Source organism: Vanessa atalanta, chromosome W (assembly GCF_905147765.1).
Source record: "Vanessa atalanta chromosome W, ilVanAtal1.2, whole genome shotgun sequence".
Lineage (NCBI taxonomy): Eukaryota > Metazoa > Arthropoda > Insecta > Lepidoptera > Nymphalidae > Vanessa > Vanessa atalanta.
The window spans coordinates 2,649,911-2,673,699 of record NC_061901.1 but is presented as its reverse complement, the minus strand read 5'-3'; the positions used below and the strand labels follow the sequence as shown (position 1 = coordinate 2,673,699).

Below are 23,789 nucleotides of genomic sequence, written 5' to 3'. Positions count from 1 at the left end.
TAATGAAAACTATCAAAAACAGCGACGACATGCATAAATTACAACAAGACCTTGATAGACTGGTCAATTGGTGCTCTACAAATAAGATGACAATCAACACAAAAAAATGTCATTATATACAGTTTACCCGCAGCAAAATTGTCAACCCGAACAAATACTATATTAACTCCGAACAGATTCCTCAGTCAGATAATGTACGAGATTTAGGTGTTATTCTGGATTCGGAGCTGAAATACAATACTCATATCTTGAACATTGTATCCAAAGCTTTCAAAATATTGGGTTTCATACTAAGAAATAGCAAAGAATTTAAAAAGCAGTCAGTTAAAATAATATTATTTAATACACTTGTCCGTCCAATTCTAGAATATAATAGTATAATCTGGAACCCACATTACGAAATTTTCGTGAAACGATTAGAAAGCGTTCAGAAGCGTTTCCTCTACCATCTTTCCTACGGAGACAATTTGGCGAAGAAACTACCTAACTACACTGAATGGCTCAAACATTATCAGATGACTTCATTAAGCTGTCGTAGGAGGATGATGGACTTAACAGCACTATACAAAATTGTGCATTCAAAAATCGATTGTAGTGATTTATTACAATTACTCCGGTTTAACATACCTTCTCATGTTCCTCGAAAAAATAAATATTCACTGTTTTACATCCCCCCGTCTAAAACGAACCTAGGGCATTATGCTGCTATGCCAAGAGTCTGCAGGCTATACAACATTCTTTCAAAACAACATGCCGAGTTAGATATTTTCAACCCTAAATTGAATAATTACAAGACATGTCTCGCAAAAGCACTTTTTTGACACTTTGTTGATATTTTTATTTTTATAAATAACTATTGCTGCTGTTTTTTGTCATTGCTATTAGGTACCTTTAATGTTTTAATATTTGCTGTTTTTTTTTTTTTTTTTCTAATACTTGTTTTTTTTTTTTTTTTAATATTAGTTTTTAACTATTATGTTTTGCTTAGTCACATAAATTAGCAAGCTGTGGTCTCCTGTAATTGAAAGAGCACAATTTTTGTAACATTTACCATTGTTTTGTTTATAATTGTATAATGTGTATCTTTTGTTGGAGATCCTTATATAAATATATAAATAAATAAATATCATAATATTGGACTTGGCTCTCATTTTTACATTTATGTTTTTGATGGGATATCACTACTTTTTGTATATAAATGAGTAATAGGTACTTATTAATAACAAAATTGATACAAAATGGTTTTTGTTAAACTATTCTATTTTCCTACGTTTACGGGGTATAATTGTCTTTTTTGTAATACGTTCTATATTTTCTTGTACTTCTGAAATGTTGAGTTTTCTGTTTATACTTAATTTGGTCAAGTCGGGGCGGTATAACATGCGCAGACGGTTGTACTCTACAATAGAGCTCTCTTGTGCAGTGATTTGACTTGGATCTAAATTGATAAGATGTACTCCATCTAAGGCTTTAACGTAACGTTAACGTTTATTTTATAATAATAGCACCTGAAAAGGTTTATTTCTTAATTTTTCTGATCGTTTTGTTGTATATTTATGTTAATTGTTTTCATATTAATTATAAGGATTCTAGTAAAAATATTTGCAGCAGTGTAATACATAGCGACCAGACAGTATATATAATAGGTTCATATAAATATAATATACAAATAACTGTTTTGTACACTTGTAAATCGCCATCAAATCGATTATTATTATTGAATGTTATTTATATTAGTTCAGGTCGTACGGGCCGTTGCGTGCGGCGGTCGTTGAATTGTTTGACATATTTATGCAAGTGTTATATGTATATGCAGTGATAAAATAAAACTTCAAACTTAATTTATTATTATTTATTTCACCGTATTTCACTAGCGAAACAATAAGTGCAAAAATTTACAAGTGATCTAATATAATAACTTTAAAACGGTAAAAAAGTGTAAAAAAAAAAAAAAACAATTACCTTATATTCCAAAATAGATTACATCTCTGATTTATACATACTGCATAACAATTTAATATATACGTATAAACACGATATAAAATACAACTATTCGTAGTATTTGGTTATTTACACGTGCATAACCATAACGAAAATGGCAAATAAATGCAGTAGCTGCGGAAAGTTTTTAGCTGCGGCCGATAGTGTGAAATGTGTACGGTGCTCCTGTTTATTCCACCGAGCTTGTGTAATGAACTCCAGCCCAGATGCAAGGGTACCAAAGTGGATTTGTAAGGGCTGTAAGCCGAAGCCGTGTTCTCCTGCTTTAGTCACCGACACAGCTTCCACGCAAGGGGAACTTGTATCACACACCGAACTTCCCCCATCTCTGTCAGGAATTGAAGATCCACTTATCGTGAGCTCACTTTTAGACCAAATGAAGCTCCTTCGGGTTGAATTGGCCGCAGTGACGCATGAGGTGTCTTCGTTTAGGCAGGAGCTCGCGTTATTAAAAGGTACGTTAAGCGAAGTAGGTAAAAGGGTCGACAGCGTAGAAGCACGATTGACTCAACTTGAGAATAAAGCACCGTGCACCATTTCAGAGAGCCATTTACTGGAAGATTTTGCCAAGTTGAAGTCGGATCTTAATGAGCGCGAACAGTCGTGTCTATTAAACGACATCGAGATTACAGGTATCACAGAACGGAATGAGGAAAATCTGCATCATGTCACAGGCCTTATTGCAAGTAAAATCGGAGTCACCTTGGACGAGCGCGACGTTGTTTACGTTGAACGCTCAGGACCGCGGCCGGCTTATAATGAAACCGGTGAACGATCTCGCCCGCGCCCTATCGTAGTGCGACTAGCGCGCCGCTCGATTCGCGATCAACTACTGCGAGCGGCGCGCGTGCGACGCGGGGCTGATACAACGGGCCTTGAAATAGACAAGGAACCCAAGCGGTTTTATATAAATGAGCGTCTGACAAAAACAAACCGTGTCTTGTTCTATCATGCACGAGAGGAAGGCCGTCGCAATGGGTGGCGTTATATTTGGACCCGCGAGGGGCGAATATATGCGCGGCGGAGTAAAGATACTGCGGCTCAAAGGATAAAAACACAAAATGATATTTCTAAGGTTTTTGTATCAACACGGGTTTGAGCTCTGATTTAATCTCGATGATTGTAAAAATATATATAGCATATTTAATGAAATTAATAGGTAGGAAGATTTATTTTATAGTTTGTTTTTTAAAATTATATTCTATTAATGTTAGTTGGATTATTTTTTCACTTAAGGTCTTAAAAATAAGTTCTCGCAGCAGTGTAATATACAACAACCAGACATTATACATACTGAGCCCATATAACTATAAAATACAAGGAGGTATTGTTTACATTGTGTGTTACTTGGTATTATTAATTGAATATTTTAAAATCATTAATTTATTTTTACTATTTCAACAGGTAACATTAGTTAGCAATTTTATTTATAAATGATTAGACCGCGCAATTTAAAAGTTGGTTTCCTGAATCCGTGTTCTCTAGGAACTAATCATGAGGAATTCATAGTCGCAGTAGAAAGGCATAATGTGGACGTTCTGGGCCTAAATGAGACTTGGCTGAAGGCTGGAGAAGATGGCCGTGCTCCTATTATACCGGGTTACAAATTACAGCATATACCTCGCCCACAAAACATACGCGCACGCGGTGGCGGCGTAGGATTTTATGTCAGAAAAGGCCTGAATGTTCGCACCCTCAGTCACCCTCCCTCCCCTTGCGTTGAGCAGATGTGGATATGCTATAAAAGTCGAGGTAAAAACTTAGTAATAGGAACGGCATATAGGCCACCATGGTTAAGTGTACAAACATTTTTTGATGCTTTGTACGAGACTTTATCCTTGTTTACGTGGCGGGATCAGCTCATCATCATTGGAGATTTTAATATTAATTATTTTGATAAAAATAACAAAAACAGTAAATTACTCACTGACTTCTTAAATAGTTTAAATTTGACGCAACACATTAATGAGCCAACGCATTTCACAAATCGCAGTGAAACTCTCTTAGATTTGTTTTGTACCGATGCAGATATTTGTCAGGTCTGGGTTGATTATGTATGCACTTTAAGCAGTCACTCATTTATATCTTGTGACGTCACTATAACTAGAGATAAATTTACACCAAAAAAATTTTTTTACAGGGACATTACATCTATAGATCCAAGTGAATTAGACAAATGTCTGGCACTTGTGAACTGAAACTGCATTGCCGGACTTCAATGCGTAGATGATATGGTAGGGCAATTTAATACAGAGATTCGACGCATTTATGACACACTTGCACCTCTAAAATCCTTGCACTCTAAGTTCCGTCATTATCCCTGGATCACATCTATTATTAAGTTTATGATGAGACTACGGGATATTGCGCATATAAGAGCACGTAAAAGTAAAATAGACGCGCACATTAATTATTATAAAGATTTGAAAAATATAGTTCGTGTTTCAATTAAAAATGAAAAAAAGGCTTATTTCGAAACTTTTATTAATCAAAATTTAAAAAATGCAAAAATTCTTTGGAAACACATTAAATATAATGTTAACATCAATAGAAAAGGTGATCTGATTCTACCAGAACAGTTACGTGACCCAAATGAAGTTAATAATTTTTTCCTTGCAATTCCCGGTAGTCTAAATGCGGATCGATTACTTATTGAATATTTTCAACGCAATAAATTTAGTGACGCAAGCTTTTACTTGAAAACAGTTACAGAATCCGAAATTTTTAAAATTATTAAAACATTAACTTCTAATGCAATCGGGGCAGATGGGATCTCTCTGGACATGATATTACCAACCCTGCAATACACAATAAAGGTAATTACTGCAATCGTCAACTCCTCCATATTAACATCCAAATTCCCAGATCTTTGGTGCAAAGCTATTGTAAGACCTATACCTAAGATCGACACGCCCTTAGAATTTAAAGATTTACGTCCAATAAGCATTCTACCATGTTTGTCCAAGATTCTTGAAAAAGTTGTATGCAATCAACTAAGAGACTTTTTGGAGTTAAATAAAATTTTGCCAGATAAACAATCAGGATTTAGGAAAAATCGAGGGACTACGACTGCTTTAGCAGACGTTGTCGATGATATCCTATCTGCTCGAGACAGGGGCGAGGGTACTATACTAGTACTCCTAGACTACTCTCGTGCGTTTGACACCATAAACATTCCATTGTTGATATCAAAGCTGTCATATTATGGGTTCGACGACAAAACTGTACAATGGTTTGCGAGTTATATGAGTTGCCGCAGCCAATACGTAGAGATTAAGTCAGAAGATGGGAGTGTTGCTAAATCTGACATAAGGCATGTAACTAGAGGAGTACCACAAGGCTCTATTTTAGGACCAATTTTATTTACGATTTATACAACTGATATTGTAAAACAAATTAATCACTGCAACTATCACTTGTATGCTGATGATCTGCAGTTGTATATTTCTTTTAAGCCATGTAAGGTACAAGCAGCTTTGCAACAACTCAACCAAGATTTGGATCGTATAGCCCGTTGGTCAATTTCAAACACGCTAGAAATGAACCCTAACAAAACTAAATACATGATACTTGGTACAGAGCGGCAAATTCAAATTATTAGTAATTGTGGTCCAAATATTGATATAAAAGGTGTACGTATACAAAGGGTGACTGAAGCGCGCAACCTAGGTGTTCTATTTGACGAGGAACTTCGTTTTGAAAAGCATGTAAATAATATTGCCAAAAACTGTTTTTATAGGTTAAAAATTCTTTATAATATTAGAGACTCCATTTCTACCAAAGTACGCATTAGACTTTGTGAGGCGTTAGTTCTTTCTAAATTTAATTATGCAGATGTAGTTATAGGGCCCCGTTTACTTGAACGTACAAAAAAAATCATCCAACGAGTCCAGAACGCCTGCGCTCGCTACTGCTTTAAAATACCGCCACGTACACATATCACACCATATTTAAATAATGCTAACATCTTAAAAATGAATTATCGTATGCAATTACATTTCGCTACGTTACTTTTTGGCACTATAAAATACCAGGTTCCACCTTACCTCTATCATAAATTACAGTGGTTAGGAAATAATGATAGTGAGCATGTCACTAGAGCGTCATTGATAAAACTTAGAATGCCAATACATAGAACGGTGAGTTTCCGAGGAAGCTTTAGGTTCTGCGCCACTAGGTGCTGGAATGACCTGCCTCCTCCTCTTCGTAACCTGAAAACAATAACAAATTTCAGACATAAATATAAATTATTTTTATTAGAAAAACAAAAAGATTGTAGTTAATTATTGCCTATTATTATTAATCAAAATGTTATATAATTCATATATGTATTTGTTAATTTATTTAATTTGGTTCTCTAACAATGAGTATGTGTAACAATAACGTATGTATTTGTATCTATATATGTGTGTATGAATATATACATATATAATTATTACATATTTTTAAAGATCGAATTACGCGAACCTGTCTGTTTGCGGCACGAAAGCAATAGGCTAGGTCTGGTCAGCGCTTGGGGAACTCATCCCTTGACCTTGGCTTCCTCGTACACTTCCACTGTTTTAACCGCCCGTTTTTTACTGTAACCGTCTATCCTCCTTTGCTTGTATGTAACTTTTAAATCCCTAACCTAAAAAAAAAAGAAGGCAAGATAAATTACTAATGTCTAGAATATTAATCATTGGCCAAGTCAATATGTGTGTAAACACAACAAGGAATACTATATATACAATTTCTTACCTGATATTGTTCTGTCCAATTTTAACCTTGAATCAATATGTTAATTGTGTCACTATTTGCATTTGTTGTAATGTTCGTGAATGTGGGACAAGCGAGCGGCGCGCGGGAAATACGGTGTTTGCTGTCAGACGCTGCATTCATACTTAATAAAACCCAATATCGCTTATGCCGTCCTCCCGCGCGCCCCGATACGCCCCGCGCCGCTGAGCGCTGGCGCGACAATTAAACATAATTTTTTTGTCCTTAGTTCTTTATATTATATAAATTTACTTTCTATGTTTTGGTTCCTTCATGTTCAATTTTTATAAATTTATATTGTTTTTTTTCCTTTTAAATTATATCTTTTATCTGCAACGGCTGTCAGTAATGACATTAGGAGGCCACTGAAAATCAATGTAGAAGCTAACATGTTTCTACGTATACTGAGTGGTCTCCTTTTGGCTGAATTACACTGCTGCGCACTTATACATACCTACTACTATTTCTTTTCTAAGTAATTTTTGTTTATTTGTTATTTTTTTTCTTTTTTTTTTCTCTTTTGTTTTTCATTTTTTGTTTTGTGTATAATTTTTGTATTACATAGAATAAGTGTCTTTTTGTTCTGTTTTAATTACTATACATTTTGTGTCTGTAGTAGTGTAATTTATTCAGCCAATAAAGATTATTATTATTATTATTATTATTATTATTATTATTATTATATTATCTCGATACTTCATCTCCATTTTATTAGCATATTTATTATAAAATGATAAGGCCACTAAATTTAAAAATTGGTTTCCTAAACCCGGGTTCCCTTGGAACTAATCACAAAGAGCTAATAGTCGCTGTAGAAAGGCATAATGTGGACATTCTAGGCCTTAATGAGACTTGGCTGAGAGCCGGTGAAGAGGGACGTGCGCCCAGTATACCAGGATACAGCTTACGTCATATACCGCGGCCACCAGAGTTGCGTATACGCGGTGGCGGGGTAGGTTTCTACGTCAGGAAAGGTCTAAATGTTCGTACCCTCAGCCACCCTCCCTCTCCGTCGGTTGAGCAGATGTGGATATGCTATAAAAGCAAAGGTAAGAATATTGTAATAGGAACCGCATATAGGCCACCTTGGTTAAACGTACAAAATTTTTTTGATGCGTTGTACGAATCATTATCCGCTTTTTCATGGCGTGACCAATTTATCATTGTTGGAGATTTTAATATAATTTTTTTAGATAAGAATAATACAAACCATAAATCACTTACTGACTTTTTAAACTATTCAAATTTAACGCAATACGTTAGTGAGCCTACGCATTTCACAAATCATAACGAAACTCTCCTAGATTTGTTCTGTACCGATGCAAGTGTTTGTCAGATCTGGGTTGATTATATCTGCACTCTAAGCAGTCACTCATTCATATCTTGTGAGGTTACTGTTAGTAAAGATAAATTTACTCCAAAAAAAAATTTTCTACAGGGACATAAAATCTATTAATCCAAATGAATTAGATACATGTCTTGCACTTATCAACTGGGACTGCATTGCTGAACTTCAAAGTGTAGATGACATGGTGGGCGAATTTAATATAGAGATTCGACGGATTTATGATACTCTTGCACCTTTGAAATGTCTGCACGTTAAACATCGTCATTATCCCTGGATTACATCTACTATCAAGCTTATGATGAGACTACGGGATAATGCACACTTAAGAGCTCGTAAAACGAAAGTAGATGCCCACATTAATCATTATAAAGACTTAAAAAGCTTTGTACGCTTATCAATCAAAAATGAGAAAAAAGCTTATTTTGAAACTTATGTTAATAAAAATCTTAATAACGCAAAGATTCTATGGAAACACATCAAATTTAATGTTAATATTCATAGAAAAAGTGACTGTATACTACCGGAACATTTGCGTGATCCAAATAAACTGAATACCTTTTTTCTTACAGTTCCTGGTAGCCACAATGCAAGTCAATTAGAAATTGAATACTATCAACAAAATAAATTTAGTGATGCAAATTTTAGCTTAAAGGTAGTATCAGAGTCTGAGATCTTTAAACACATTAAAACTTTGACTGCAAATGCCATTGGTGCAGATGGCATCTCTCTCGATATGATATTGCCCATTCTTCAATATACCTTAAAGTTGATAACAAAAATAGTCAACACCTCTTTTATGACAGGTATATACCCAAATCTCTGACGTAGGGCTATTGTCAGACCTATACCTAAGTTCGATGCTCCTTTAGAGTTTAAGGATTTGCGTCCTATAAGCATTCTCCCGTGTCTGTCTAAGATTCTTGAAAAAGTAGTATGTAATCAACTCAGGGGCTATTTAGAATTTAACAATATTTTGCCAGACAAACAATCTGGGTTCAGAAAAAGAAGGGGAACTACGACTGCATTAGCAAACGTTGTAGATGATATCCTATCTGCTCGAGACAGGGGGGAGGGTACTATCTTGGTGCTTCTGGACTACTCTCGTGCGTTTGACACTATAAATATTCCACTGTTAATTTCCAAGCTGTCATATTATGGTTTCGACGACAAAGCAGTACAATGGTTTCAAAGTTACATGACTGACCGCAGCCAATCTGTTGAGATAACGCTAGAGGATGGCAATGTTGCTAAATCGGATGTACGTCAGGTTACAAGAGGAGTTCCGCAAGGCTCAATCTTGGGACCGATTTTGAACACGATCTATATAGCAGATATTATTAAGCAAATAAAATACTGCAACTACCATTTGTATGCTGATGATCTGCAGTTATATATCTCTTTTAGACCATGCAACACACAAACGGCCCTACAACAACTTAATCATGACTTGGACCAATTAGCACGCTGGTCACACTCAAACACGCTATCAATTAATTCTAATAAAACTAAGTATATGATTTTTGGTACAGAGCGTCAAACTCAAATAATAAGCAGCTATGATCCTGTTATGGAGATAAACGGTGAACGCATCCTCAGAGTGTCCGAAGCGCGAAACCTAGGTGTTCTATTTGATGAGGACCTTCGATTTGAAAAACATGTAAACAATATTGCAAAAAATTGCTTTTATAGATTAAAAATACTTTATAACATCAGGGATTCTATTAGTACTAAAGTTCGTATAAGATTATGTGAGGCACTAGTTTTGTCAAAATTTAATTATGCTGATGCTGTTATTGGGCCACGTTTACTCTCCCGTACTAAAAAAAATCATCCAACGAGTGCAGAACGCCTGCGCTCGTTACTGTTTCAATATTCCGCCGCGTACACATGTCACACCATATTTAAACACTGCTAATATCTTAAAAATGAATTACCGTACGCAAGCACATTTCGCTACATTACTTTTTGGTGTTATAAAATATCAGATTCCACCTTACCTCTATCATAAGCTACAGTGGTTAAAAAATAACAATAGTGAGCATGTTACAAGAGCGTCATTGTTTAAGCTGAAAATGCCAATCCATAAAACAGCGGCATTCCGAGGAAGTTTCAGGTACTGCGCCACCAGGTGCTGGAATGACCTGCCTCCTCCTATTCGTGACCTGAAATCGTTAAGAAATTTCCGCTATAAGTATAGATTATATTTATTAGATAAACAAAAAAATTCTTAAACTAGACATTTAATTTTATTCATTTAATTCAATCGCAGTTATTTTTTTTATTTATTTATTTTATCTATTTATATTTGTATTTATACACATGGGTATGTAAATTTATATACAAAATTAATTTATATGTCGTTGACAAAATTTAAATATAAATTATGTTAATATTCAAGTATACGTATATTGCAAAATTAAATTAATTATAATTTTACGACACGAACCCGTTTGGTTTGCGGTCCGATTGCTATAGGCAAAAATCACGTTATCGCCTGGTGATCCCATGACCTTGGCTTCCACGCTTAGCTGCATTGTTTTTTATGAGATGTCATCTTAACCGCTCCTATTTCATAATTCCTTAGTTCTTCAATCCATATCTTTAAGATAAAGCGAAATAAATTAAGATATTGGGTTTTTATGTTAGCGTGTAATTAAATATATATGCGAATAAAACTGAATTTTACTATAATCACATATATTTTATATATATTTAGTGTCATAAAAATACTTCTTACCTTATATTGTATTTTCCAAATACTTAAAAACGTAGTACTATAATTTATTGTCAAATCGCTGTATGTATTTTTCTGTGTTCGTTTGAATATTTTTAATTAAGCGAACAACATGCTTACGGTTAAGCGTCAGACGCTGCGGGCTGCGCGGGCCGACTGGGCGCGTGAGCATTAAAAACACTTAAAATATTATGTACAATTTTACGTATAATTAAGAAAGAGGTTGCGCCCTGCTCCCGCGCGTTCCGGCGCACTCTGCGTAGCAAGTGCGACAGATATACTCGTACCTATGTAATAATTATGTTTAATGCTGCCTTTATTATTATGTTAATTTTATATATATATTTTCCTCTTTTATTATTTATTGCATCGATTTAATATCGCTCTTTTATTGTTACCGCTGTCAGTTCCGCAATAGCATTAGGAGACCACTGAAAATTAGTGTAGAAGCAACTATGTTTCTATTTTTCACTGAGTGGATCTCCTTTTGGCTAAATTACACTGCTGCACACTATTTATTGTTTTATATTATTTTAATTATTAATTTTTTACTCTCAAAACTTGTTCTGTTGTAGTTGTATTTTTAGTTATTATTATTTTTTATTTCTTTTGTTTGATGTATTTTAGGATAAGTGATATTTTGTTATGTTTCGTTGTTTATGTTGTGTGAAAGTAGTGTAATTTGCTCAATAACTGTTTATTATTATTATTATAAATAACCGTTTGAGATGCATTTATGAAATTTGGAACTCATATGCATCTCGTGAGTCTCAATATATGAGCCAATTTTAACACGTTTATGTCACCAATTTTGACACGTTTATGTCAAATGGTTTTTGACTTATGAGGAGGTCAAAAGTGGCTCCAAATGGTTCGTGTAATATTACACACGGTGCTGCTTGTCAGTTCTGTTACTTGTACTTGGCTGACACGCTACCGCGTGTCTAGATGATATTAGATTTTATAAAGTTACTTATTAAAATAATTGATCTATATGTGAATGTGAAATCTAAGAAGACTGACTCGTTATATTATATCGTTAAAATTTTACTAGTCACCTACAGTATTAGATTATAATTGTTGTTTTATCTTAAGATAGGGTTGGAAATAAAGTTGATTTGATATATATGTTTATTTTTTTTATAAACTACCTGTTTTGAGTACAATGATACAAGAGGGCTATTCGCGCAATCTATAACCTGGGAGCCAAGGAATCTTTGAGGTATAAATTTAAAGAAATTAAGATATTGACTGTTGCTTCTCAATATATATTCTGTAATGTTTTATATGTACGGAAAAATATTAATGTTTTTATGAGAAAATGTGATTCTCATAACGTTGGTACAAGGAACAAACACAATCTTGTTACTCCTGTTACTCGACTGCATAGAGTCAGTAACTCTTTTGTGGGGCAATGTATACGCTTCTACAACAGGATCCCAGAAAGCGTTCAAAATGCTTCTGTTGCGAAATTTAAAAAAATTGTTAAGGAACGCTTGTGTGCGAAAAGTTACTATACAATTAGTGAGTTTATGTTTGATAGCACACCTTGGGAATGAAACGATCTCCTCCTGGCTGTTTCTACTCATATACAATTATGTATATAATTAATTTGACGTAAAAAAAAAGTCCCGCTGAGTTTCTTTCGCCGGTTCTTCTCAGGTCAGGGTGTTTTCTTTTTCCGAACCGGTGGTATTGTTTAATTTGACCATCAATAAGAAAGTGTAATACTTCTATATTGAATAAAGGAATTTGAGTTTGAGTTTGAGATTAACTCACTAACAATTGATTTTGAATCGAAAAGCGAAAATTTCTTGTGGTAGTGCCACACTGCATACTTTCGGGTTGCAGCCGAATGGGCCGGCACACCCGGGGAAGTACCACTTAAAATCGGCGTGAAGTGGTAGCTATGCTACTGCGTTTCGTCCGGTATGAGAGTCCCGGAGGCCCGATCCCCCACCCCCCCAGAACATAATGGTTGTGCAGAATTTGGCTTTATTACCCCAGGAGGGTACCATTGGCGACTGCGGTGGAGAATCCCTCTCTGGGCATCCATGCTCAGGACGTACACAGCCTGAGCAGGGATGCCCAGGCTGCCCTCCGAATTCTGGGGGGGGGGGGCAATTTTGCGCTCGCCACTGTCCAGGGCAAGCGGAGCAGGCATCATAAGGCAACCCCTACCACCCTCACCGTGGACTTTTGCAACATAAGGGGACTCAACACCAACTTGAACGCCGTTCACTTTCACCTTGAGACGGCGAAGCCGGCCTTGCTCTTTCTTACCGAGACCCAGATATCCTCTCCTGCCGATACGACTTTTCTCTCTTACCCCGGGTACAAATTGGAACATTCCTTTGTACCACGAGCTGGGGTGTGCATTTACGTCAGAGATGATATCTGCTCTCGACGCCTTGGCAGCCTTAAAGGATCTTAAGGAGCCTTAAGGGCAGGACCTATCGATTATCTGGCTGCGTGTAGACTGCGACGACCATCCGCGAATCTACGCGTGCCTTTATAGGTCCCATAGCGGTAATGCTGAAACTGACCGACTGGTTGAGCACGTCCAAATGGCTACAGATTCCGTGCTGCAGCAGATCCCATCCGCAGAGATCGTAATTCTTGGCGATTTTAATGCCCACCATGCCGAATGGCTTGGATCGCGCGCTACCGATCATGCGGGTAGATCTGTTCTCGACTTCGCTTTAGCATATGATTTGACACAATTAGTCCCCTCGCCAACGCGAATACCAGACGTGGAAGATCATACACATTCCCTGTTGGACCTTCTGCTGACTTCCCATCCGGATAGCTACCAGGTTATCGTCGATCCCCCTCTGGGCTCGTCGGACCACTGTCTCGTCCGAAGTACAGTGCCGGTTGCGCGGTACTCACGACCTCGTTTCGTGGGCTGCCGCCGAGTGTGGCACTACGGGTCAGCAGATTGGGATGGGATGCGGTCCTTCTTTGCATCCTACCCATGGGGACAGGTTTGTTTCTCGCCAGATGATCCGAGCGTTGTTGCTGACTCTGTCGCCGATGTGGTACTTCAGGGTATGGAACTATTCATTCCGTATTCTGCGGTCCCCATCGGTGGCAAGTCCAAGCCTTGGTTTGGTCGTTTCTGCAAAACGGCTTCACGCCGAAAATGGGAACACTACCAAGACTGGGCTAACGCATCAGCGTCTCGTGATGTAAATACCAGCGCATTCAGAAAGGAATATAACTCTGCCTCTAGGTCCTTCAAAAACGTGATCGCTAAAGCGAAGACGGAGTACATTGGCAGAATTGGCGAGAAACTGGTGCGCCTCCCTTCAGGAACACGTGCGTTCTGGTCTCTCATCAAGGCTGTCTTAGGGAATTTCTGTCAGCCTTCCTTACCATCTCTGCACAAGGACGGTGAGTCATTGGCCCATACAGCGAAGGAGAAGGCTGATCTTTTAGGCTCTCTCTTCGCGGCGAACTCGACTCTGGATGACCGAGGAAAGTCACCACCAACAATCCCGCGGTGTGATACCACGATGCCGGAGGTTAAATTCCGGCAAAGTGCAGTTCGTAAAGCACTTCTTTCCTTGGATATTCGTAAGTCGAGTGGACCCGATGGCATTCCTCCAATCGTGCTACGGACTTGTGCTCCCGAGTTGGCGCCGGTCTCAACGCGTCTTTTCCGACAATCCTATGCATTCGGCGTCGTCCCGAACTCCTGGAAGACTGCTTTGGTGCATCCGATCCCTAAAAAGGGCATCCGCTCAGACCCGTCCAATTATAGGCCTATAGTAATCACCTCCTTGTTCTCCAAGATAATGGAGTCCATTATAAACTGCCAGCTCCTGCGGTACCTAGAGGAGTACCAGCTGATTAGCGACCGCCAGTACGGTTTCCGTTGGAGTCGCTCAGCCGGTGATCTTCTAGTTTACCTTACTCATAGATGGGCGGAAGCAGTTGAGAGCAAGGGGGAGGCATTAGCAGCCAGTCTGGCCATAGCGAAGGCCTTCGATCGCGTGTGGCACAAAGTGCTTCTTTCGAAGCTTCCTTCCTATGGGCTTCCCGTGAAATTATGCAATTGGATTACCAGTTTTTTGGCAGATCGGAGCATCAAGGTCGTTGTCGACGGTGCATGCTCTGACTTAAAATTGACAATGCTGGTGTCCCACAAGGCTGCGTTCTATCACCCACTCTGTTTCTTCTGCATATCAATGACTTGTTGCAAATCAGGAACATTCACTGCTATGCAGACGACAGTACCGTTGACACCTCATACACCGGCTGTGCTAATATTTCTCGGGAAAACGTCGAAGAAAACCGGTTTTCTTCGACGTTTTCCCGAGCCTCGCAGCCTTGTGGAACACCAGCGTTGACGAATTTTGGTCGGAGCATGCACCGTCGACAACGACCTTGATGCTCCGATCTGCCAAAAAGCTGGTAATCCAATTGCATAATTTCCCGGGAAGCCCATAGGAAGGAAGCTTCGAAAGAATACACGCGATCGAAGGCCTTCGCTATGTCCAGACTGGCTGCTAATGCCTCCCCCTTGCTCTCAAGTGCTTCCGCCCATTTATGAGTAAGGTAAACTAGAAGATCACCGGCTGAGCGACCCCAACGGAAACCGTACTGGCGGTCACTAATCAGCTGATACTCCTCTAGATACCGCGGGAGCTAACAGTTTACAATGGACTCCATTACCTTGGAGAACAAGGGGGTGATGGCTATAGGCCTATAATTGGACGGATCTGAGCGGTACCCCTTTTTGGGAATCGGATGCACCAAAGCAGTCTTCCAGAAGATCGGGACGACGGCTTATGCGTAAGATTGTCGGAAAAGACGCGTTAAGACCGGTGCCAACTCGGGAGCACATGTCCGTAGCACGATTGAAGGAATTGCATCGGGTCCACTCGACTTATGAATGTCCAAGGAAAAAAGTGCTTTACGAACTGCACTTTGCCGGAATTTAACCCCCGGCATCGTGGTATCACACCGCGGGATTGTTGGTGGTGAATTTCCTTGGTCATCCAGAGTCGAATTCGATGCGAAAAGAGAGCCTAAAAGATCAGCTTTCTCCTTCGCGGTATGGGCCAATGACTCACCGTCTTTGTGCAGAGATGGAAAGAAATCAATCAATCAATCAATCAATCAAAAGCAAATCGTTGTCCACTGCTGAACATAGGCCTCTCCCAAGGTGCGCCACAGCTCCCGGTCCTCCGCCTTCCGCATCCAGTCGGTCCCCGCCACCTTCATGAGGTCATCGGTCCACCTGGCTGGAGGGCGCCCTACGCTGCGTTTGCCGATTCGCGGTCTCCACTCTAGGACTCGTCTGCTCCAACGGCCATCGGTCCTACGACATACGTGACCAGCCCACTGCCACTTCAGCCTGCTAATTTTGCAAGCTATGTCGGTGACTCCGGTTCTTTTCCGGATAATCTCATTTCTGATCTTATCCTTCAAAGATACTCCGAGCATAGCTCGCTCCATAGCCCGCTGAGCGACTTTGAATTTGTGGACTAGTCCCGCAGTCAGTGTCCACGTTTCGGCACCGTATGTCATGGCAGGTAAGACGCATTGGTTGAAGACTTTCGTCTTCAAACTTTGCGGTATAGACGACGTGAGGACTTGACGAAGGTTGCCAAATGCTGCCCATCCCAAGCGAATTCTTCGATCGGCTTCCTTCTCGAAGTTGTTCCTACCGACTTGAATGACCTGTCCTAGGTAGGTATATTCACTGACAACTTCGAGAGGTTTCCCTTCGACGTATATCGGCCCCGGCACGACATGCCTATTGAACATGACCTTGGTCTTGTCCAAGTTCATACCGAGACCGACACGCCGGGAAGAATCGCTTAGGCTACGCAGCATTTCGGTTAGCTGTTCCAGCGACTCTGCTATGATGACGATATCGTCGGCAAATCGAAGGTGTGAGATGCACTCGCCGTTTACATTGACTCCATATCCAGTCCAATCCAGCGTCTTGAAGACGTCTTCCAACGCGTTGGTGAACAGTTTCGGGGATATTACATCCCCCTGTCTCACCCCTCTGCGCAGTTGGATCGCCTTCGTCTTACAGTCCTGGATGTGGACAGTCATTGTAGCGGCGTTGTACAGACACCTCAGTACCTCGATATATCTCCAATCGATATGACATCTCTGCAATGAGTCGAGCACTGCCCAGGTTTCGATGGAGTCAAAGGCTTTCTCGTAATCCACAAAAGCCATACACAGCGGCTGATTGTACTCTTCGGTCTTCTGCACAATCTGCCGAACAGTATGGATGTGGTCTACGGTGCTGTAGCCTGATCGAAAGCCGGCTTGCTCTGGGGGCTGGAACTCGTCAAGTCGTCTGGCGAGACGGTTCGTGACGACTCTTGAGAACAGCTTATACACGTGACTCAGGAGGGAGATTGGTCTGTAGTTCTTCAAGAGGGTTTTATCACCTTTTTTGAAGAACAGTACCACCTCACTCCCGCTCCACGTTTCCGGGGTCTTGCCATGTTGGATGACGGAATTAAAGAGGCTTGCTAGCTCTTTCAGGACCGGAGTCCCGCCTGCCTTAAGCAACTCTGTTGTGATTCCGTCATCTCCCGGAGCTTTGTTGTTTTTAAGCTGTTCTAGAGCCGCCCTAATCTCGCCTTGGTCAACGACCGGGAGCTCCTCGGAATAATGGCGCGTAAGAGGGGCGCGCTGGTCATCAATACTGATTCCCACAGGTTTATCCGATCTTGAAGAGAACAACTGCCCATAAAACCTCTCTACTTCTCCGACGATCTCAGGCCTTGAGGTAACGACCTTACCATTTTCAGTTTTAAGTTTCGTCAGACGCGGCCTCCCAAACTTGCGAGCGAACACTTTCGATCCCCGATTTTGCTCAATCGCAGCCTTGATGGCGCGGGTATTGGAGCATCGGAGATCGCGCCGCGTCAGCGTTTTTATTGTTCGGTTTAAGGCCTTATCTGACAAAAACGATGGTAGTTCTCGTCGTTTCCTCATGAGCTCGAGTGTCTCAGCAGAGAGTTTTGGTGCGCTGTCTCTTTTCTGTGGCGGAAAACACTTGCGGGATGTGTTTTGCAGTATTTTGACCAGCGTGTCGGTTTTCTCATCAATACTGCTTACGGTTTCCAACGCGGTGAATTGATTTTGAAGCTCCATTTGGAACTTTTCGGAGCCTTGAGCAGCCTGGAGCATGGTAGGTCGGAGAGTAGACCTCATCATTCGCGATCTTTCGGCTTTGAAGTCGATACCTAGAGTGCCTCTAACCAAGCGGTGATCACTACCAGTATTAAACCTATTGATCACTGAGACATCTCTAAATATGTGCCTTTTATTCAAAATGATAAAGTCTATCTCGTTCCTTGTCACGTTATCGGGGCTTCGCCAGGTCCACTTCATCTGGGGCTTCTTTTCAAAGAAAGAATTCATCAAAAAGAGCCCCTGCGCTTCGAGAAATTTTACCAGCATTTGCCCCCTGTGATTTCTGCAGCCCAAGCCGTAAGGTCCGACTTTCGGTTCACCTCTATCTTGTACTCCCACTTTAGCATTAAAGTCTCCCATAACAACATTGCAGTGGGCCTTCGAGGTGTTGTTGAGGGCCTTTGCGATGTCCTCGTACATCGCTTCTACCACATCATCAGAGTATGCCGAAGTTGGCGCATATACCTGTACGACCTTCAGGGAGAACCTGTCGGAAAGTTTTAGGACAAGGTACGCTACCCGGTTCGACACACTATTGATTTCTACAATGCTGCTAATGAGATCCTTTTTGACCAGAAAACCGACACCACCCTGGGAGAGTTTATCACCTTCGCGGAAGTAGAGTAAGTTACCGGACTCTAGAGTTATCGTGTCCTCCCCCTGTCTTCGGACTTCAGATAACCCCAGTATATGCCAGTTTATATGACTTAACTCTACTTCTAATTCGGCGAGGTGATGGTCCAGCCTTATCGAGCGTCCATTATACGTTGCCATATGTAGTCGTCTTTTATGGTAGCCTGCCATGAACCGGTGATTCTTTGCACCCCCTGCCCTGCCGATACCGCGACCGCTACCTTGTTCGGGCCAAGCGGGCTTGCCGGTAACTGGGGGCCTTTTTTTAAACGCATCTACCATTTAGGAGGATTTGCCCATACTCGCCACGCTGGGCTGGCGTGTTGGCGAGCGCAGTAGGGGATAGTTGTTTACGGGGGAGACGCTGCTGCCCATCCCCCCTTTTCCCCGTCCCTTAGTCGCCTCTTACGACACCCACGGGAAGAGATGGGGGAGTGCTATTCTAAGCCCGGCACTCCACGGCGTGGATGGAAAACATGGAAAGGAAGGCTGACAGAAATTCACAAGAACAGCCTTAGCGAGTGACGAGAACGCACGTGTTCCTGAAGGGAGACGCACCAGTCTCTCGCCAATTCTGCCAATGTACTCCATCTTCGCCTTACCAATCACATATTTGAAGGACCTAGAGGCAGAGTTATATTCCTTTCTGAATGCGCTGGTATTTACATCACGAGACGCCGATGCGTTAGCCCAGTCATGGTAACGTTTCCATTTTCGGCGTGAGGCTGTTTTGCAGAAACGACCAAACCAGGGCTGGGAATTGCCACCGCAGAATGCCCATCGGTGGCAAGTCCCAGCCCTGGCTTGCGCATCCTACCGTGACGCCCTGACGGTCGGACCACCTATGCGGGCCTCTAACACCTAGAGGGAGTTCTCGGGGTACTGAGACCCCCCCTAGTCCCTGCGACGCCTATTGAGGCGGAGGGAGAAGGTGCGCGTAGCGCTTCTTCCTCCTCCCCGGTCTTCTTCGGCGGAGCGGGTCTGCGGCATCTTCTTCCCGCTCCCGCTCCGCGGCTTCCTTCTGCGACATCACGTTTTCGCAGAAGGAGCGCATCTCCGACCAGCACGTCTCGCTACCGAGCACTTCGTTGACGATGCTCGGCAGCGAGAGGTCTCCGCTCATAGTCGCCGCAAGGGTGTGCCTCTGGGGCCCCCACGCAGCACACTCACTCAGGGTGTGGTGCGCCGTGTCGACTGGCACACCACACTCGTGGCAGGAGGGTGACACCTCCCGCCGCGCTATCCCATGCAGGTACTTACCGAAGCATCCGTGCCCGGTAAGTACCTGCGTCATCCTGAAGGTGAGTGTGCCCTTCTTTCTCTCGACCCAGCGACTCAAGTGGGGGCGGATCGCCTCCATTGTCGCCAGGCCCGCCGTGGGTGACCCCAGATCCTCCTGCCATCGGGCGATCAGGGCTCGCTGGGCTAGAGCCCTGATCCGCCCGACCTCCGCCGACCCTGTGTCGCCGCGGTTCCTCGTCTCGACCCGGAACCGGTACACCCCACGAGTACCTCCACCTGGAGCTCCCAGGGCGGATCGCCCGCGAGAAGTGTCGCCGCAGCCCACGACACCTTACGGTACCCTCTGATGCCTCTCACCGCTATGACCCTCTGCGGCTTCCGCAGCAGGGCCCGGTTGTCAGCGGTGAGGGCGTCGACCCAGATCGGGGCACCGTGCAGCGCCCTCTGCGCTGGCGCCCTCTGTCCGATGGCGGCCTCCTTGACCAGCTCTCGATCGACCTTGCCGAGAGACCACCTCTGCAGCGTCGTCGGCACCCTCTGGGGTTCCGCCGGCCTGCGAGAGGTGGAGATCTCGAATCGGATGTAACGGTGATTCGATAGAGTCTCCACCTCCTCCTCCACTCTCCAGTCGACCACTCTGCGTGCAACGACAGGGGTGGCGAACGAAACGTCCACCACGGAACCCCGTGCGTCATCTGTGATGTCGCACGCAGGTGTGAACCTGCCCCCTGTTGAGAAGGGAAAAGTCGGAGAGCAGGGCCTACACCTGGACGGCCCTCCCTCGCGGATTCGTGGCGGGGTTGCCCCAGGCACGCGACTTCGCGTTTAAGTCGCCGAGAACCAATATCGGTTTCGGCGACTGCCTGCCACCGCAGCTCTGATTAAGCCGAGATAAGTCTCGAACTCAGCCAGGCTGCGGTTAGGAGAGAAGTACGTACCGACGACGACGTACCCCCCCCCCCCCCACCACTTCGTAGCCCGAGCCCCTCTCGATGAGTGAGAGGGGGGGCCCGTTCCGCTCCTCGTGAGGACCGCCACGGTGTCGTCCGAGTCCCCCAGCCAGTGAGGTAGGGGAGGGACGAAATAGGGCTCGCAGGCCACCGCCAGGTCTACCTGCCACTCCGCCATGGACTGCAGCAGCAGGTCCTGCGCTCCGGCGCAGTGATATACATTCGTTTGGAGGAAGCTCAGTTGTCCGTGCATTTTTTGGTTCGTTGAGCTTCCTCCGAGGCCTGACGGCTACATTCAATTGGGGGGCGGTCCTGGTTCCTTGGACCGCCTTGCCTTTTGTGTGGGGAGGGTTGTAGTACCTGCCACCCATCGAGTGCCCTGAGGGCCTCCCAGCCTCCCAGCCAACCAACACGACGGTGCCAGGTGTCCCGCACCTCCACACCTGTAGCACAGCGAGCTCCTGTCAACCTTTGACGGGCAGAGGGCTCTCGTGTGCCCGAAGGCCGAAGCACCGGAAACAGCGAAAAGGTTGCTGCTCCAGTACCCTGACCCTAGCAGAGCTCCATCCTACTAGGAACCTGCCACTATTGGCCAGAGTCTTAGCCGCCGCCGTTGAGCACCTCACTGTAGCCATGCCCACTGCCGTAGGACCTGTGCCGACAGCCCCAACCCGGACAGAGTCAACGGGGCAATTGCCAACCCTGGCTATGGCTGCGGCCAACTTGGTCTTTGTGACGGAGTCGTCCAGCCCCGTGATCCTCAACTCGGTCATCCTCACGGGTAGAACGACGTTGGCCACTCCGTCCAGGGCGACGCGGAGCTTATCCGCCAGTCGCCCAGCCTGCTGACTCTGCGACTTGGGCAACTCTAGGACCCTAGCACCGGTGGCAGCGCGGCGGATCTTGATGCCCTCCCCTATGCCCAGCTGCGCCAGGTCGACGCTCTGCTCGGCCTTCTCTAGCACCTGGGCGTACGTCACTCCCTTTTTCTCTACCTCAGGCTGCAGAGAGATGATGACGGCAGCGGTGCGGGACATGGATATTTTGCCCTTTTTCGATGTTACCGCCGGGGTGGTTATGAACTTGCTTACCACTGGTGGGGAAGGTTTCTTATCCTTTTTCCCTTTCCGGACAACAGTGGCCCAACTTTCCTCCTGCCCCGTACCAGCCTGAGCTGAAGGGACGGGTGTCCTAGCTGCCGGTGGTACCGTTGCAGCCGGAGTTGTCCTATTGTTTTTGGACTGCTTCTGCTTTTTGGGAGCAGAAGCCGTGGGTGGCATCGAAGGCCTCGGCATGTCCAGCTCTACGGTTGTAGCTGGTGGACTGCTTACTCTCGGGGGAGGGAGTCTGGCGTCCAGCATCGCACCGATCGAGATCGTGATGAACTCTCTCAGTTCATCAATCATTGCATCGGTGGATGGAGTGGCCGCAGAAGGCCCACTCGAAGCCGTCATGGTCGCCCTCATGTTGGCAAACTCCCTCCTGTGAGCCTTCAGGTCCTCTTTGAGGTTTTCGACCTCCCGGCGCAGGCGGCTATTGTCCGCCTGCAGACGCCGTGTCTCTTCCGCCTCAGTGCGAGAAGAGAGGACCTCGACTATAGCCTGTAAGGCGGCAGCCGATTCCTTCAGGCTTTTAATGTAGCCACCCTTGAGGTTGCCCGATTTTTTGGCAACCGTGAGGATAGCGGCTACGTTACGCTCCGCCTCCGCGTGCAGCTCCTCCGCTCCGAGCGTCACCGGGTCCGCCATGTTTTTTGTTACCGACGATGATAGCACTACTGCGTCCTTTCTTTCGGTTGGTGCCTTTTTAAAGGCACGGCTACGGAGCGCCCTCTCGAAGGCAACTTCCCGTTCCTCCTCCTCTTTTTCCTTTAATTCGGCCTTAGCCCGGGTGAGGCCGTTACCTTTAACTTCGCCGCGGCGGTGGGCAGCGTGTCCCTCGTTTCCGGAGTCGGAGTCGTCCGTCTCCAGCGGTCGATGTTTTTCAACACAGGCCTCCGAAGCGGTCTCCATCTCCGAGTCCATCTGGATTTAACAAATCTGGTCCCAGACTAGATTATCCCGCACGACAGGTACGGTCCATAGGTTCTGTTTATGCTTTTGCGTCATTTTTGTGTAAGGATCATCAGCTGGAGAAGAAAATGACCGTATTAAAAGTTAAAAGTTAGCCTAATGTGTAACCGAAACGAGAGTCTAATTTGAAAAAAATAGAACAAAATTTTGAATTTCCTTTACAAGGTTTTCTGAGTCGATATACCAAATGACAGGTGGGACGGTGGGGGGTCTTTTTTTCCGATTTCCCGGGTGGAAATCGAGAAAACGAGTGCGGGGTGATAATCTGGGTGTGGATCCGAGTAGGTTTCACGAAAAATTGCGGTCAAAATCGAATAAAAATTTTATATGAAAAAATTTAGTACTACGTAACGGATAGGACTTAGCGAAATTATAATAGAAAAATTAAAATGTGAAAAACTATGAAATAAACGATTAAAATAAATTAAAATAAACAAAAGTAAAGCGAAAATGTGCAGTGAGAAAATGCGATATCTCTAATATTTTAGAAGATAGCAAGCCTGTCCCATTTCACCCACCCTGTGTTAATCCTGTGCTTCACCGTTTGATCTATTTCGCCATTGCTTTGAATAAGTGAACCGAAATACCGGAATTCGGAGCAGACTGGAAGGGCCACGCCATCAAGCGCTATGGCTTCAGGACCGGAGAGACCGCCGAAATCGCAGAACATGTACTCAGTCTTCGTTCTACTGATTTTCAAGCCAACATTCTCCAGTTTCTGATGCCAATCTTCCAATCTGCTCTGGATCTCAGGTCCATCTTCACGAACCAGTACGGCAATGTTGTCGGCAAAAAGTATGCACCAGGGTGCCTCCTCCTGTATGAGCGTCCATAATCAGCAGGAAGAGGTAAGGACTTAGAGCCGACCCTTGGTG

The 23,789-nt window shown here is 43.5% G+C and overlaps 1 protein-coding gene across 1 annotated transcript; it reads right to left on the bottom strand.

Moving 5' to 3' along the window:
* Positions 1–21,306: 21,306 nt before the first annotated feature.
* Positions 21,307–22,866, bottom strand: LOC125075509. Its single transcript, XM_047687223.1, has one exon. The coding sequence runs from the start codon at positions 22,864–22,866 to the stop codon at positions 21,307–21,309; it is 1,560 nt and encodes a 519-aa protein (XP_047543179.1).
* Between the last annotated feature and the right edge of the window lie 923 nt (positions 22,867–23,789).

Excerpts from the sequence above, each read along its gene's own strand:
- LOC125075509 (XM_047687223.1), bottom strand. The coding sequence starts at position 22,866 with ATGGACTCGGAGATGGAGACCGCTTCGGAGGCCTGTGTTGAAAAACAT.